Consider the following 17,342-nt stretch of genomic DNA (forward strand, 5'->3'; position numbering starts at 1 on the left):
TCTGGGTTGGATGTATTCCCGCCCGTGTAAGTCCTGTGAATATCACCTGTGTGCGTATGAGCATTTCCCGAAGCACTGAGGACACCACTCTAGTCTCACCTCATTTTTCCTCATGAGGTCCCTGGCAGCCCAGGAAGCAAGTTTCTGCTTATGGGACCCCATAGAGCAGGTTCAGACTGTGGCCTCCAGGATCAGCCAGAACAGGCCAGTTTCAAGTGTTACCGGACAGGGGCAGGGCCAGTCAGTACTGTGCGGGTTCTTGACTTCGTGTAGGAAAGATTTCACAACACCAGTCTGGGTGACTAGGAGCACACATTTATTAAAGCTGGGGACAAAGAAACAAGGAAGGGCTTAGCATAGAAGAAGCAACAGGAGAACCTAGGCTGGGCGGCCTTAGCTCACTGGGGAGTCAGAGAAAGGGGGCTTTGGGGACAGGTTCAGGGGATCAGCCTGGGACATGCTGCCAGCTGCCTGTTGCCTGTAGGGGTGTCCAACCCTCGTCCTGCAGGCCACATGCAGCCCAGGATGGCTATGAATGCGGCCCAACACAAAATCATAAGTTACTTAAAACATTTTTTGCTCGTCAGTAGCGTTTGTATATTGAATGTGTGGCCCAAGACAACTGTTCTTCTTCTAGTGTGCCCCAGAGAAACCAAAAGGTTGGACACCCCTGCGAGAGTTTAGGAGACATGTACGTTTGAGGAGAGAAGCAGAGGAAGACAAGGGAGTGGCGAGTGCCTAGTGCCAGCAGCGTGGGCTGCACCCCACGGGCAGGGCGCTGTGCCCTGGGTCCTCTGTCTGGAGGCTTTCATCTCTCTCTCTGGCAGGAACCTTCGGGGAGGTCTCAGGGGAGGGTTTCAGTAGAATATTCATCAGTTCCCCAGGTGTGCTCTTTCAGGGTCATGGTCTCCACTGATTGGCCAGTGACAGAGGGGTCTTTGGTCACTGCGTTTGGCTCTAGCATCGTCCACCAGGTTTTGCTGTTTTTCTGGGCCTGGGGCTGAAATACAACTGAGGCCTAGATGTTATCTCTAGGGAGGTGACCTTTCGATTCTGGCTGTAAGTTGCTCAGCCATTGCATTCAGCTACCTGCCTCAGTTTCCCTACTCCCCTTGCCAAGGAATTTTTCTAGTTTCTTATTGTCCTGTCTCACAAGCGTATTGATCCTGGGCAAGTCACTTCACCTCCAAGCCATAGTTTCCTCCTCCGTAAAAGAGGAAACAAAGCCTTAAATGAGGAAATGCAGGTGAAGCTAACAGCCTTGCACTTGGCATTCAATCAGCACTCCATCACTGGTTACCATTTGCATCCTTATGGTTTTCATTTTGTAGTCAAAAAATCAAGGCCTAGAGTGGCTAAATGCCTTATATCACAGGGGACAGCGACTCTTAACGCAATTGCTGAGGATTAATTCTGTAGGTGGGAGGCACGCTCAGTTGCTTCAAAGACCTGGAAAGGACATATGGACCCAACACCATCCTGTCTGAGTCTGTTACATGTTATAACAGGAGCTCATTGTAGATATGAAAACCTTTAAATTGCTGAAAATTTGTTGATTCCATTTCAGTAAGTTACAGTTGATAAATTCTGTTGACTGAGCCTCCTATGAGGTGGTGGTGTTTTTTTTGGGAGCGGACGTCGCTTCCTTGGGGATGGAACAATGGGTAAACCCCAACGCCAGTGCTCAGAGTCTGCAGTCCAGTGGGAAAGACATAATCAGGGCACAGCGAGGTGGGGGCCGAGGCCAAGGACTGGGGCTGGTCCCAGCGTGGACTGCCTTGCAGCTACTGTCCATTCAAGCCAAGATGTCAGTGTGATCAGCAGGGAGAGGGAGGGGAACAGGGTGGACCTGCTGGTAGGGACTTGGGGACCACAGAGGGGAAGAGTGATAGAGTCTGACATATGTTGGAACAGGGTCTGACTGTTGTACTGAACATAGTCTGGGGAGGTGGAGGGGTGGCGCTGAGTGGAAGTAGGAGACCTGAGGGGAGGCTCTGGAACAGTCCATAGGCATGACGGTGGCTTGGTAGGCGACAGTGGCTAGGTAGGCCTCGGTGGCAGCAGTGTAGGGGGTGGGGGGTGTATGGGGGGTTGGAGAAGGGAATGAACCCTGGCTGTGCTCTAAGGGTAGAGCTGTCAGGATGTGTTAACCAATTTGGAGGTGAGTCTGACACAGGAAGGTCAAAGATGACTCCAAGGTTTCAAGTAGGAGGATGGCACTGCCGCTTACCAGCTGAGGTGGGGAGGACTAGGGAAGGTTGGGGCACGCTGGGGGCTCAGATTTGGAGAGTCACGCTTTTGATGCTTTTGATGCCCATCGGACATCCCTTGGATAAGTCCTGTGAGCAGCCGGACAGGCCAGTTGTGTTCTGGGAGGTCTGGGCGGAGACAGACATTTGTCCCCAGATGCCCGCAGCCTTGTGGTAGCGGTGCCAAGGGAGCCCAGTTCCCTGGGGCCCCGCCTGTTGCCTTCTCCCGAGACAGTGGACAGGTAGCTGCAGGTGGCAGGACACAGGTGCACCAGCTACCGCAGCAGAATCGTAGGTGACCCGGATTTCCTGGAATCATCATCAGGGCCCCAGCCATCTCCATTTTCCATGTGCCCCTTGGCTCTCAAGGGCAACTTTCCCTTTGAAACGCCAAGCCTGCTGCTGCAGTGAGGCGGCACCTTTGCTCGGATTTTCCCGTTGGCTGTGACGTTTCAACGGGGAGCCCGCCTGGCGCGCTGGGGTGCCCTGGGGTTCGTTGTGGGAGAGGGGGCGGAGGCCTCACTGGCACTCTCGGGGGAGGAGAAGGGGGCGGCCGCTGTGTGGCTGGTGCTCTACTTGGCTCCCGCGGCGCAGACGGGGTTAACGGGCTCGTTCACCGGGTGGCGGGCGGCAGTGGTGCATTGTGGTAACGCGGCACTGGGACCCACGAGCGCCTGCCGCCTCCGCCGGGCGGCCCACCGAGCTGTGCATCTGTGCGAGTCCCCGGCCCGGAGCCATGTAGCGCCCAACTGCTCGGAGGCCGCCCCGCCGCGGGGATGAAGGGACGCGGCTGCTGGGAGACGGCCTCCGTGCGCTCCTTCTGCAGCTCCGGCTGCCTGAATAAATTTAAGAAGGGTTAGTGTTGCCCCGCTTCCGCCCAGAGGCCCAGCTCCCCGCGCATTCCCAGAGCGGGGCTTGCTGCATGATTAATCCACGCGAGCTTCTGATGTCACTCCCTCCTGCCTTGGGGAGTGCGGGGAGCCTGGGGAACCCCCGTCCTGGTATCTCGCCGGTGTGCGCTCTACTTTCTCTTTAAGCGCAGGGCATTGTGGAGAGGGGGCTGCAGCTATAGACGTGTCTGTCTGATTCACTTCTGTAGAAAGGAACCAAAATATAATCCAGAGCTTTCTTAAAAGAAGGGGGAAGCGGCAGTCCCCATTTAATCCAACCATAGTTGGATTAAAGTCTGCTTGGGGCCCTCATGTCCTGGAGCCTGGGCACAATGGCTGCTTCGGCCCCAACGGCTTTGTCCTGGGGTTACCTGAGATGTCAGCTGTGCTCCACGCATGGCCCAGCCCCCTCCCCTTTGCCGATCAGGAGAGTCACTGTAAGTGGCCGCCTGCGTTTGAGCAATGGCCCGCCCTGAGGATGCCCCGCTGAGGGATAGTGGTCCAGAATGACAGCCTCAGGGCGTGCAGGCGCGATTGATTGCCTGAGAGCCCCTTGTCAGCGTTTGGGGGGGTGGGGTAGGGGGATGGGGTTTAGCTGTTGATTAAAGCAAACTCATTAAGCACTGGCTTGAAATTCCTGATGCTTGAAACCTTCATTACTGGAGATTTTGCATGAGTGAAACTAGCTGTGTTTACCTTAATGAGTGTTTCTATTATCATTTGAAAGTCTAGGGGAAAATTAGGGTTCTTTGACCCTAGACCTGAAAGACAGAAACCGTTCATTTTACTTATCTCTACTTTATTAAAAGCAGCTTCTTTTAGACATTAATGCCCTCTGACCTGTAATAAAACTTGTCATTAGCTTTGCCTGCTGACAAACTTTTGCTAGTCGGTTGTGCTAACGAGAGCTTCCTGATGCCCTGGCCCAGTGCAAGTGCCCTTGAAGTTGCAGGCTCCAGGCCCCAGCCCTGGAGTCAGGTTTAACCATGCAAACTCTCCTGAAAAAACCATCTGAAGTCTTAGGGTGTTTGTCATTGTAAACCCTGGAGATTTATTTTGTGGGAGGCTGATCCTATAGCTCTGGCTTAAGAATCCTTTAAAGAAACTTGCAAGTGAATTTTGTCCCAAGTGTGATTGGCCATCATTTCCAGTTTTAATGTGGGATATAGTGTCATTTCTAAAGCAGGTATGTTCCTTATGCAAAGTTTGAATGATGCTCCTGTTGTTTGGATGGATTTATTCTGAGGGTGAAGTTTGGAGTTAGAAAAAAAAAAAGGAACAGAACAGAAAGTGTGCATCAGTTGGGCATTAAAAGGCTTCTCTGCTTTCTCCCTGCGTGATGGTTTTGCTGGCTGCCGTTCTCTAGAAGATTTGCTGCTGACAAGAATCACGTGGCCTGGTATCTACGGGTTTTCTGCCTGGTTGTGGGGGTGATGCTCACCTTTGCCAGGCACGGTGAAAGCAGCTACACCTCAAGAATGGTGACATGGCAACCAATTTGATTGCCAGACCCTGTGTGCCAGGCCCGCCTTCCTACCCTTCTTGTCACTGTCCCCCTCTACACAGTAGGTCTGGGGACGAGGGATTCACGCAGGAGGTGTGTTGGGCCTAGTGCTCTGAAAAGGGCCCGGAGCAGAGCGTGCTGCGCTGGCAGGAGGAGGCCCGGGGCCACCGCGGTGGTGAGTCGTAGCAAGGACTCAGCCTTAGTGTCGGTGCCCCAGGGGCGATCTGTAGAGCGTCTCCCTTGGGGGCCTTGTGTGAAGGTGGGCCTAGGAGGTCCAGAGTGGAGGGGTTTTCAGGAAGAACTGGAAATCTCTCAGTGTTTAAATGTTGGCCAAAATACTTATTTTAAACACTCAGGCAGGATAATGCCCATAAACCTGGACAACCAAAGAGTGAGAGAGGCTGCAGGAGGCCTGCCTAGCTGTCAGCTTTGGGACGTGAGAGCCTCCTGGCCCCTCGCACTGTGGGTGTGGCAGGCATGGAGGTGGGGCCTACGTCCCCAGCGTGCAAATGGGGCGCGACTGGCCTCCTCTTACCATGTTGAAAGGTATTGAAATGAGAGGTTACTCCAGACAAATTTCCCCTTAGAACAGGGTCCCAGAGAAACTGTGTCACACCCCTGAGCCCTCCTTCGTACAGGTTGAAGGGGAGCTGGGCTTGCATCCTAAGGACTGAAGTCCAGCCAGTGACCATTTCAGTGGCAGGACAACACTGGGGCTGAACCAAGGTTCATCACAAAAGCTGGTGCTCTGGGGGCCCCGTAGCGCAGCTGGGGCATTAGGTGCCTGGGTTCTTGTCCTGGCAGCCTCTGGGCTGTGTGGCTGTGAGCAAATCCCTGCCCCTCTGTGGGCCTCAGTTGCCCCCAGCCCCGTAAATGAGAGGCGGGGTGGGTTGAGAAGGACTGGCCTCCGCCCTGCTGTCAGGCCTGGGGACAGGTCTGTTTACAGGAGGCTGCTCCTCAGTGGGCAGTGGCGTATTCAAACTGCTCCTCTACCATGTGCCTGACCTTCAGCTGGGGTCTTAGCCTTTGAGAGCCTCAATTTCCTCATCTAAAAGATGGTATTAAGCCTGCTTACCTGGCTGGAAGGTTGAAATGGGTAATATGTATATCTAAAACTGCTAATTAATCAGTCTCTCCTTTCTCTCTTCGCTTCAAACAGAGCCAGGCACCACAAATGGGGAAATGCTCATTTGGGTCTTTTGTGAGCTCTGAATTCAGCTCACTGCTTGGCGTGTGTGTGTGTGTGTGTGTGTGTGTGTGTGTGTGTGTGTGTGTGTGTGTATAGGACTTCTGCACCTTTTCTGGTCAGAATGTAAAGCTCTGAAATTGCAGATGATAGGGACCCCTCACCCTGGCCTTGCCAGAGGTCAGGGTCAGGTGGCCTTGGGCATTCCTGCTTATGACAGTGCTAAGGTCACCACTTTCTAATGGGGGACTTCAAAAGCTGCTGATGCCCACCAGCCAGCCCCCACCTTCTGACCGGCAGCACTTGTTGTTATGTTGTGTAGGTTGCTGAACTGAGCTTCGCAGGGAAACCAGAGGGATCAGGGTTGTGGGTGCCAGGTACTTGAATGGTCTGAGGGCTTTTTTGAGTTTTTTTGTTTGTTTGGGGGTTTGTTTTGTTTTTGTTTTTGTTTTTGCATCTGTGAGGCTTGGAGCAGGTGCTGTTCTCAGAGAAGGAGCCTCACAGAACATCAGCTGAGACTTGGGTATAGTGAGTGTCCTTCAAAAATTTACAGGTAGGGTCCTTTTGGGCCTGGCTTGCCAAGGTGTCTACCGTCACATCCCCTGCCATTGGCATCTGCAAGGGTCCTTGGGAAGAAGGACTAAGGCCTGAGGTGAGGGACTGGCTCTTTGCCCCAGTCACCTTCCGTGGGTGTGCAGAGTAGCCTTCTGGTGCCAGGGGACCGGCACCTCACCGGGCCTGGTGTCAGGGTGCTCTGCTCCGCCCATTTGACCAGATGCCCTTGCCTCTTCCTCACATTTTAATCAAATCCATCCTTGCAGGTCCAGTGCCCATTTCAGCTCCTCCTGAAGTTTTCTGTACCCCCAAGGCTGGTGGTGACCCCTTTCTTCAGACCCCTCCTGGTCTCCCTTCTGCAGCAGCCTGGGTTGTTTGAATGCAAGTTTTCCCTTCTGCGGCCGTAAACCCCCACAGGTGGAGGCCAGGTCTCAGCTGTGTCTGTGATGTGTCCCAACCACCACCTCTAGCACTCAGCACTTCAGCTGATTGCTATTCTATAAACAGCCTGCCAGCATAGATGTGAGCAGAGGGAAGGGGCCCCTGAGGACATGTGGCAAGTGCATGCTTGGCTGGTGTTTTTCCCTTCCAGCTGGGGTTCTCCTGATTCACTGGGACTCTGCCCAACTCAGGATTGGAGCAGCGGATAGAATCTGTCCTATCTTCCCTCTCTGGTCCCATTATAGTGAATGGCTCCCTTGGAACAACTGGGGAAGCTCCGAGATGTGGGAGGTGGAGGCTCTTAGGTAAACCAGGGCATCACGAAGAGCTTCCCGGAGGAGGTGACACCCAGTTGGATGTTGGAGGATGAGGATGAGTAGGCAGGTGGAGGACGGGGGCAGACAGGTGCTCAGTTAGGTTTGAGTGAGGTGTCGGGGCTTCATGACAGGTGAGAGGTAGGAGCAAGCCCCACTGGTGGGTTGGATCATAAAGGACAGGCGGGCCAGAAGTGGCTTGAGCTCTGTCAGGTTGGAGGCCATGTGTGGCTTAGGGAAAGGAGGCTTCAGGGTAGCACCTACTCATTTAGTCCTTTCTGCACCCAGAGAAGGGAAGTATATCTCGCCTCACGAGAGCTCAGTTACTTGGTGTGCTACTTGGATGTACAACAGCCCCTTATAGACATGTCACCTGGTGGGTCCTCTGTCTGCTTGCCTGTTGGGTTCTACAGGTAAGAATTCCACTTGGTGAATTAACCTGACGGCGGTGATGTATGACAGCCCCCGCCTCTTCCAGGCACGTGGCAGCTGCACCTTATTATGATTACCCCTTTGTGGGTCTCGCCCACCAAACTTGTGTGCGTATGTGTTGCTTCACAAGGAGGTAGTTGTTGGCAGATCGGTGTTTTACCACCATGGTTTTCACAGAGGCTGAGGCCAGTTTCAGTGAGCCAGCCTGATGAGGCAGCCATGGGCTCTCGTGCCTGGCACAAGCCTGGACTCCAGAGCCAGACGAGACCTGGGCGTGGCCACTCCAGCATTCCCGTCTGGCAAAGCAGGGCTGCCTTGGAGCACGTGCCCCTTGGCAAACGTAAGGGGCTTCATCAGTGGTTGTGAGTAAACCGATGGTAGCTCTGTTGTTCTACAGAGGGGGACACTGTGATAGAGGGAAAGAGAGGTGACTTTGCTCAGATCCCACAGGCAAAGGTGGGACCGGAGCCTGCACACTCTGCCAGCGCTGACCCTGGGTGCAGACGGCCACAGACTGGAAACATGCCAGACTCTGCGGGAGCCTGGCTGAGCAGAGGCCACAGTGGGTGGGGCTGGGGGCTCAACTTCTGGGGCAGAACCTGGGGCATGTCGAGCGTGGTGATTTGGGGGGATTTCTTGTGGAAAGAGGCTAAATACCAGGGGGAAGTTTCAAATATTTTGATGATTTGAGTCAGAGTGAAGAATAAAGAGCAGTACATGGTAAGAGAAGATAGAAAATTAGTCTCCTCTGTTTAGCAGAATATCTGGCTAGTCATTCATTCCATGCTAAGAACTGTCCTGGCAGCTACGTGGGGTACCCAGCATCCACAGCCAGGTGTCAGGAATGCAGAGGCGGTACAGCCTGGCCAGCATCATTCTGATCTCCCCACACCAATGAAAAGAAGACAGGGCATGACCCTGGCTGGCCAGATTCAGAGCCCAGGAGGTGCTGGTCACACCACGGAGAGAAGATTTGAGAAGGTAGATGCAATCTAAGGTGCACAGGAGCCCACGAGCTCTGAGGAAAGGCTCTGCTGGGGGCAGAGAGGCAGGCATGGAGCCCTGCATGGGGGGCCCTCTGCAGGCCAGTATCTAAGGGGGTGGGTTAGGTGGGCTACATGCAGGGGTTTTCTAGGTTAAGGGAGCAGCGTGTTGGAGGCGCTGAAAAGGACCAAACACACACAGGCATGAGGGTGTCCCTGTGTGTGGGCAGGGGGACAGGTAGGAGGAGGGGCGGGAGATGTGGGCAGAGCAGGCCTCCCCTGCCCCTCGCCCTGGTGCTTCGGATTAGCTGTGCTGTATAGCTCACCTCTGCAAAGAGGCTTCCTGTCTGTGCCAGCTCTGGGCCTCTGGGCTGCAAGCAGACCACTGTGCTGGATTGCACGGGCTGACGGGGGAAAGGGTGTCATGGTCTGGAGTGACCTTTGCCTTTGCAGAGAATGGGAGCTGGTCATGCACTCGTGGCCATTTTCTCAAACAACAGCGTGCCAGTGAGGAGGGTATTAGCAGCGTGGGGGGGATGGGGCTGTGACAGGCCCTGGGCTGCCTCTGGTGGGGCTCTGTTGCCACCGGTGGCCCCAAGGAACCCGGGGAATGTAATGCGCTCTGTTGGGGGTCATTTCATTTGCTCACAGGTTGCCGTGCAGGGAGGTGATGGGTCCACTTGGCGCCCATCTCTAGGAAAAGGCACTGCTTCCTCAAGACCCTTCCCTCCTACCTCTCCTGAAATCGTGGTGATATGCTGACTCTGTCAGAGCAATATTCTTTTCTTTCACTTGTTTGACATGTTATTAAGAAAAAGTCTACAGTGTCTGTTGTGAAATGTGCTTCCTAGGGATGTGCCAGGCACAACCTGCTCAACTGTGTGCAACATTGATCAGGGGCAGTTTGGTGGCTCTGGAGGACTATCAATGACCTCTGTGGCCTCCAGGCAGAGAGAGAGGGCTGCCCATGTGCCAGGCTAAGACATGTCACCCTGCAGGGGGCTCAGCACAGGCCAAGGTGGGAGCTGGACATGGAGAGGCCCTGGGAAGCTGGGAGGGGAGGCCCCAGGGTGGTGAGGGAAATGGGGAGAGGGGCCTCTGAGCCACCGTGGGGAGGGGGCAGCCGGAGTCTGGCAGGTCAGAGTGGGTCGGGCTCAAGCCCCAGGCCCCTCCTGCCCAGGACTGACAGACTTGCTCCCCGTACATCTCCCTGTGACCTCGTCAAGGAGTGTCACACGGTACACAGCACCGCCCTCTGAGGACGTGAGTCATTCCCCTGACACCTGGTTTTCCTGTAAAGTGGCAGTCAGCTCAGACCGGCAGCAGCATCTGATCCAATAGATGAGCAATATGAATACAGATGAAGCCAGGGGCCTCAGGCTGCCAGAGATAAACTTCCTTTTATGTTCTGCTTCCCTCTGACGTGTGTGTTGAAATGAGGCCTGACGCACGTCTTCAGAAATAGTAGCTGCTCCGGCTGAGCGGTGTGGCGAGGGGGGAAGGAAGCTGCAGACTCGGGGACGGAACCCGCCTGGACAGCGCCCCGGGGCAGCCCTTGGGGCCCGGCGTGCCCAGCATCCTGGCTGTGGGTGGGCGCTGGTTAGAAGACAGATGTTCTTCCTGAGAGGCTGGGACTGACAGCCAGCCAAGCCCCCTGGGGACACCCCTCCACCCAGGACATTTCTGTTTCAGAAGCAGAGCAGTTTGTATGGGGTGGGGCCCCTGGAGCATTTGGCAGCTGCTCATCTGCCTGACGAAATTCCCTGCCCAAACCCCCCCTCATCCCCCCCACACACACACCCTCCCCCAAACTGGGAGGTTCATCTGGGCAGTCCTCTGCCCCTCCATGTAAACATTCACTATTTGTGAGGGTTATTTAGCAAAGGCAGCGATTCCAGATGTTTCAGGTCATGGTGTTTCCATCCCTCCATTTGCCTCTCATGTTCCTGTTTTTGGGTCTCTGTTCTAAGTCTGCATTTTTTCCTTTATGCGAGCATCCTTTCTACATCATTGGTGTAGAAAACACGCCATCCTCACATGACTGTGCATCTTACACACTTCCCCACGTTCCTGCAGGCTCAGTCTGCGTCTGCGCCACGGCTGGGGCGCCGTTTCCTTCTGTTGGACGTTTTGGTTCCTCCCAGATTGTCAGAGCCCAGCTGCTGCCTGAGCGTCTTTGACGTGCGCCCTTCTTCTTCCTTGTTTCTTTCTGAGACAAATCCCCAAGTGCGTGATCACAGAGTCAAGGGTGTGACTCCTTCCCCGTGGCACCCATCGCCCTCTGGCTGAAGCGTTCTGGTCCACGATGCTCTAGGGGCTGGGTGTGGGCATCTGCCGGCATTCGACTTCCATGGTCCCGAGAGTGACTTTTGACCAGGCATAAAGTTGTGCCTTGTTAGCGTTTTGACTTGGATTTGACTAATGAAAAAAGGATGAATTTTCCCCTCAAAGTTCAGTTGTTATTTGTGGTTTCCCTTCCCTTGCCCATCAGGTGCAGCTTCCCCTGCCCTTGCGTGGAAACCCAGAGGGGAGCATCGTGAACGTTGTTGGTTTACGTTGGGTGTGGCTGGAACCCTGGCACCGTGCACGGTGCCGGCGGGGAGGGCTCAGATAAGTGGTCCCCGGGACTGTCGTTCCCTAGCAGGATCCGCCAGCTTCCTGGTTCAAAAAGTAAGGATTTCAAGACAGAGACAGCTGAGTAGTAAGCCAAGTGTTAGGCCCCTCTGACTGCAGCCCCAGGTGACATCACGGGTCACGTGCCTGTGATGCCCACACTCCCCCATCCCCTGGAGTCATCTAGTTGGAAGTGGAGTTAGAAAGTGGCCACCTGGCTGTTCTCAGTCCACGCTTTAGCTTCCCCCCAGGGCCACTCCAGATCCAGGCGTGAACCGGCTTCTGGTGGGGCTGCTAGTGGCCATCAGAAGCCAGTGCCCCTGCTGCCTTTGACCTGTGTTGGCTGTGCACCCTCCATGGTTTTCTAGCCCTGGCCATTTCTGTGTCCGCATTCCCCCCACCTTGACCCCTAGCAGCTCTTTCTGGTGGACAGCTGGCCCTTCCCTTCCTCTTTACCTACTCACGCCAGGAGGGACAGGTAGCATCTCACCCACATTTCTCTTACCTTCCCCTTTCCAAACTTTTGATTGTTTTTTTTTAAAATATAGTTTTATGACAGTCATTTTGTTTGGAGGTTACAATGTTTAGGTACCTTTCTTTTTCTTTTAGCTCAAGTAAAAATTAAAATGCATTTTTTAGGACTTGAATTTTTCTTTGAACATTGTGTTTCTGAGATGTATCTATGCTGTTGGGTGTAGCTGTTGTTCCTTTATTTCCACTGCTTCTAATATTTTGTGTGACCGCATTACAGCTCATTTACCCTTCTCTGTCGGTGGACATTAGATATGTTCCCAATGCTTAGCAGTAATGAACTTTGCTGCAATATGAACGTTACTGTACACATTTGCAGGCACACGTGTACAGAAGTTTGCCAAGGGTGTACCTCAGGGCGCCATTTCTGGCCATGGGGTGCATGAGTGACAAGCTTTAAAAACAATACCACATGGTTTCTGCTTCCCATCGTCAGCGGGTGAGTTCCCTTTAATCGCCGTGTCTCTGGCACCGGGTCCTGAAACACTTGTTCTTGCAAGTCTAATACCCCTGAAATGGAGTTTTTCTATGACCTTAATTTGCACTTTCCTGATATCAAAATGGTGTGAGCATTTGATTGTTGAGTATGCTTCTCCTTTGCAAAATGCACTTTTCTGTTGGGTGCTTTGTCTTTTTCTTCTGTATTCCTTCTGTAGCTTTATGTGATATGGGTATCTACCCTTTGTCAGCTATACGCTTTTAGTTTATATTGTTTTATCATTTATGATGCCTTTTGGTGAACATGTTACTTTTTAAAAAGTAGCTTTATTGAAATATAATTTATATACTATAAAAGTTACTCATATAAAGGGTACAGTTCACTCTTGCAGTATAATCACAGATGTACAACTATCACCACAGCCTCATCACAGACCATTTTTGTCCCTCTGGAAAGAAACCATGTGCCCACAATCAGTCCCATCCTTCTGCCCTCCTCCCTCCACCAGCCAACCCCCAACTCTAAGCAACCACCCATCCGTCTGTTGTCTGTATAGATGTGCCTATTCTGGGTATTTCATAAGAACGAACCTCTACAATGTGTGGCCTTTTGGGTCAGGTTTCTTTCCCTCAATGTTTTCAGAGGTTGTCCAAGTTGCAGCATGCATCAGTACCTCCTTCCTCCTCACTACTGTGTAATAAATAGTCCATTGTATTGTTATACCACATTTCATTTATCTGTTCATCAGTTGACGGGCATTGGAGTCCTTCTGGCTATTACAGACAATGCTGCTGTGAACATTCCTGGATAAGTGTGTGGACACACGTTTTCATTTGAGTAGACACCTAGGGGTGGGAGTGCTGGGTCGTGTGGTCTACCTTGTAAAGGAACTGCCAACCTGTTTTTCATAGCATTTTACATGACTGCAGGCAGCAGTGTGTTAGGGTTCTAATTTCTCCACACCCTGGCCAACATCTGTTATCTGGTGGTAGTAGTAGTATTGCCGTACCAGTGGGTGTGAAGTCGTATCTCACTGTAGTTTTGATTTGCATTTCCCTGACGACTAATAATGGGGAGCATTTTTTCATGTGCTTATTGACCATTTCTATATCTTCTTTGGAGAAATGTCTATTTAAATCTTTTGTCTGTTTTTATTTATCTGTCTTTTTACAATTGTGTGAGCTCTTTCTATATTCTAGACACTTGGAAGGACTATTAATGGAAGTTGATCACTGAATGCAGAAAAATCAACTAAGAAAATATTGAAATCTCTAATTAAGGGAAGTAGCCCAACATAACCCTAACCCCAAACTTAGTTATGTTTTCTGTGATTGCATTGAATAAGTTAAATCTCATATCCCCTAGCAATTAGCTTGACTTTTTAGTTATTTACTAGTGTATTCAGAGTTCTTAGTTTTTCATACTTCATTTGAGTTTTTCTCAGCATGTTTATTAAAGAGCATTAGAATATAATAAAAATCACTATTTAATATTTCAGTGACAATCTTATAATTGAGCCAAATGATGAAAAAGCATTCTAATTTGTAATGTATCTAGTTAATGTCTAAATAGCCATAAATCTTGATATCTAACTTCTAATTTTCTGTACTACATTGAACAGACATCTGGATTAGAAGAACACTTGACATTTATCTTTCCAAAGGAGAGGCACTAAGCAGAGAAACAAAGCACACTCACCCGTCTCCTGCAGTGGAAACTCCCTCTCTTGGCTTTTTTCAGTTACAAGGCATCTAGATGTGCTTTATCATTATAAATTTTGATTTTTCTAACAGTTTGTAGTAGCCTGTCTGCTAACAAGGAAAACTTGACTTTTTCTGTAGTGTGCCCTTTAAATTATAATAAAACAACATGAGACCACTAAAAAAAAAAGCTTTTGTAAAAAAAGATTTTATTTATTTATCTTTAGAGGGGAAGGGAAGGAGAGAGGAAGAGAAACATCAATGTATGGTTGCCTCTTGTGTATCCCCTGCTGGGGACTGGCCTGCAACCCAGGCATGTGCCCTGACTGGGAATTGATCTGTGATCTGGTTCTCAGGCCCGTGCTCAATCCACTGAGCTACACCAGCTGGGGGAGGGGGGGAACAAAACCTTTTAGTTTAATTTTTTCTATTGTTAATATTTTCTGTTTCATTGATTTCTGCTCTTTATGATTTTATTTCTTCTACTCATTTTGAATATAATTTGCTCTTCTCTCTGGAGCTGCTTAAGGTAGAAACTTAGATAATTAATTAAACCCTTCTTCTGTTTTCTAGAATAATTATTTAAAGCTATGCATTTCCCTCCAAGTGCCATTTTAGCTGCATCCCATAAATTTTGATCTGTTGTATTTTTTTCTATAATTTATTTCAAGATGTTTTCTAATTCCCCTTGTGATTTATTTGACCCATTAGTTATTTCAAAATTTGTAGCTTCATTTCCATGCATTTGAGCATTTTTATCTTATCTTTTTGTTATTGTTTTCTAGTTTAATTCTGTAGTAGCCAGAGAATGTACATTTTATCATTTTAAATTTGAGAGTGATTTATGGCCCATTATATACTCTGTCTTGGTGAGGATTTCATGTATCGTTGAAAAGAATGTATATTCTGCCATTGTTTTGTATAGTGTTCTGTAAATGTCAGTTAGGTCAAGTTAATTGATAAAGGATGCTTGATGATTCACATCTTCTAAATTCTTATTTCTTTTGTCCGTTTCTATCAGTTGCTAAGAGAGTATTGAAATCTCTAACTATAATTGCAGATTTCTCGTTCCCCATTCATTTCTGTTTCGCTTCATGTAATTTCAAGCTCTGTTATGAGGTGCATGCACATTCAGGAATTTGTGTCAGCTTGATGAATGGACTTCTTTTGTCATTATGAAATTTCCCTCATTATCTCTGTCCTCAGGCCTCCTTTCAAATGTTAAGGCCTATGCAGCTTTCTTGCAATTGCTGTTGCCTGTGTTTCTTTTTCTAATGTTTTTCTCTTAAGTCATTGGTATCTTTATATTCACAGTGTGTTTCATGTAGGTAGCATATGGTTGATTATTTTATCTATGCTTTTATATTTAAAGGGATTTTATTATAGATAGTATAGAATGAGTCTTGCTTTGCTTTTTAATCTAGTCTGATAGTCCCTGACTTTTAATTAGATTGTCGAGACCATTTTAAGTTAGTATAATTATTGACGTGGTTGGGTTTAAATCTACCATTTTGCTATTTGGTCCCATCTGGTTTTTGTTTCTTGTTTTTTTGTTTTTATTTTTGTATGTGTGTTTTCTCTTTTCCTGACATCTGGGGTATTATTTTTAGTATTTAATGACCTTTCCTTTATTAGCTCATAACTGTACAGCTCTCTTTTCTAGTGGTTGTCAGGGTTGACATCACACATCTTTAGCTTATCACAATCTTCCTTCAAATCATATACCGTTTCAGCTATAATATAAGAACTTTACAGTGATGTCATTCCATTGCCTCCCATCCTTTCCGCTGTACCCCGTTTTACTTTTGAAGATGATATAAACCCTCCAACACACTTTTTCTTGCCCTATTTAGTCAGTTATCTTTAAATGAATTTTTAAATAATATATTTTATTGATTATGCCATTACAGTTATCCCATTCCCCCCTACTTCATTCCCCTCCACCCTGCACACCCCCTCCCACCCACATCCCCCACTTTAATTCATGTCCATGTGTCATAAGTTCTTTAGCTTCTACATTTCCCACACTACTCTTGTCTTCCCCCTGTCTATTTTCTCCCCACCTTCTATGCTACTTATTCTCTGTACCTTCTCCCCCGCTCTCCTCCTCCCACTCCCCTGTTGCTAACCCTCCATGTGATCTCTATTTCTGTGGTTCTGTTCTATTCTAGTTGTTTGCTTAGTTTACTTTTGTTTTAGGTGTGGTTGTTAATAACTGTGAGTTTGCTGCCTTTTTACTGTTCGTATCTTTTATCTTCTTTTTCTTAGATAAGTCCCTTTAACATTTCATATAACAAGGGCTTGGTGATGATGAACTCTTTTAAAGTGACCTTATCTAAGAAGCATTTTATCTGCCCTTCCATTCTAAACGAAAGCTTTGCTGGGTAGAGCAGTCTTGGGTGTAGGTAGTAGGTCCTTGCCTTTCATGACTTGGAATCCTTCTTTCCAGCCCCTTCTTGCCTATAAGGTCTCTTTTGAGAAATCCACTGACAGTCTGATGGGAACTCCTTTGTAGGTGACTGTCCCCTTATCTCCTGCTGCTTCTAGGATTCTCTCCTTCATTTTAATCTTGGCTAATGTAATTATGATGTGCCTTGGTATGTTCCTTTTTGAGTCCAACTTCTTTGGGACTCTCTGAGCTTCCTGGATTTCCTGGAAGTCCATTTCCTTTGCCAGATTGGGGAAGTTCTTTATTATTTGTTCAAATAAGTGTTCCACTTGTTGCTCTTCCTCTTCCCCTTCTGGTACCCCTATAATTCAGATGTTGGAACGTTTAAAGATGTGGAGGTTCCTAAGCCTCTTCTCATTTTTTTGAATTCTTGTTTCTTCATCGTTTTCTGTTTGGTTGTTTCTTTCTTCCTTCTGGTCCACTCCATTGATTTGAGTCCCAGTTTCCTTTCCATCACTATTGGTTCCCTGTGCATTTTCCTTCATTTCACTTAGTGTAGCCTTCATTTTTCATCTGATTTGTGACTAAAAGCAACCAGTTCTGTGAGCATCCTGATCACCAGTGTTTTGAACTGTGCATCTGGTAGGTTGTTTATCTCTTAGTCACTTAAAAGTATTGGCTCTGGGGCTTTGGTCTGTTCTTCTATTTGAGCCATAATTTTTTGGTCTGTTCATGCCTGTTATGTATGAGGTACGGAGCCTTAGATGTTCACCAGGGTGGGGCGACCCAGATGCTGGGTTGTGATGCTGGATGTGGGGGCGGGGTCAGAGAGGGAACAATGGAGCTTGCTCTGTTCTCTCTTGGATTTCAGTCCCTTCTGCTGCTTACCACAAGCAGATTGGGCCCTTCTGGTGCTGGTTCCTGGGTAGGGGGTGCTTGTGCATGGTCTAGGACCCTGTGGGTCTCTCCAACGAACTTTTCTGCGAGGCTGGGAGTCACTCTTGGCACCTCAACCCCCACAAGTGTTTTCAACAGGTGCTTTTAGGCTTTATTTCCCAGCACTGGGGCCCTGGGTTGTGTGGTCTGTTTCACTGCCCATTTTTGCCTGGTTTATCT

At 49.3% G+C, this 17,342-nt stretch overlaps 1 protein-coding gene across 3 annotated transcripts in view; it reads left to right on the forward strand.

The window, feature by feature from the left end:
• Window positions 1-17,342, forward strand: part of OSBP2 (oxysterol binding protein 2) — a 131,917-nt gene that overhangs the window by 70,290 nt on the left and 44,285 nt on the right. Inside the window, exon 1 of one of the 3 annotated variants that reach the window (XM_037166807.2) lies at window positions 2,905-3,104. The exons of the other annotated variants lie outside the window; for them this stretch is intronic. Within the exon in view, the coding sequence (XP_037022702.2) occupies window positions 3,026-3,104 (79 nt within the window). The 5' untranslated portion in view covers window positions 2,905-3,025. Of the gene's footprint in view, window positions 1-2,904; window positions 3,105-17,342 lie in introns of those variants that run through there. 3 annotated transcript variants of the gene reach the window in all.

The sequence above is a fragment of the Artibeus jamaicensis genome, unplaced genomic scaffold (assembly GCF_021234435.1).
Source record: "Artibeus jamaicensis isolate MK-2021 breed Jamaican fruit bat unplaced genomic scaffold, CSHL_Jam_final contig_525, whole genome shotgun sequence".
In the NCBI taxonomy this organism is placed as follows: domain Eukaryota; kingdom Metazoa; phylum Chordata; class Mammalia; order Chiroptera; family Phyllostomidae; genus Artibeus; species Artibeus jamaicensis.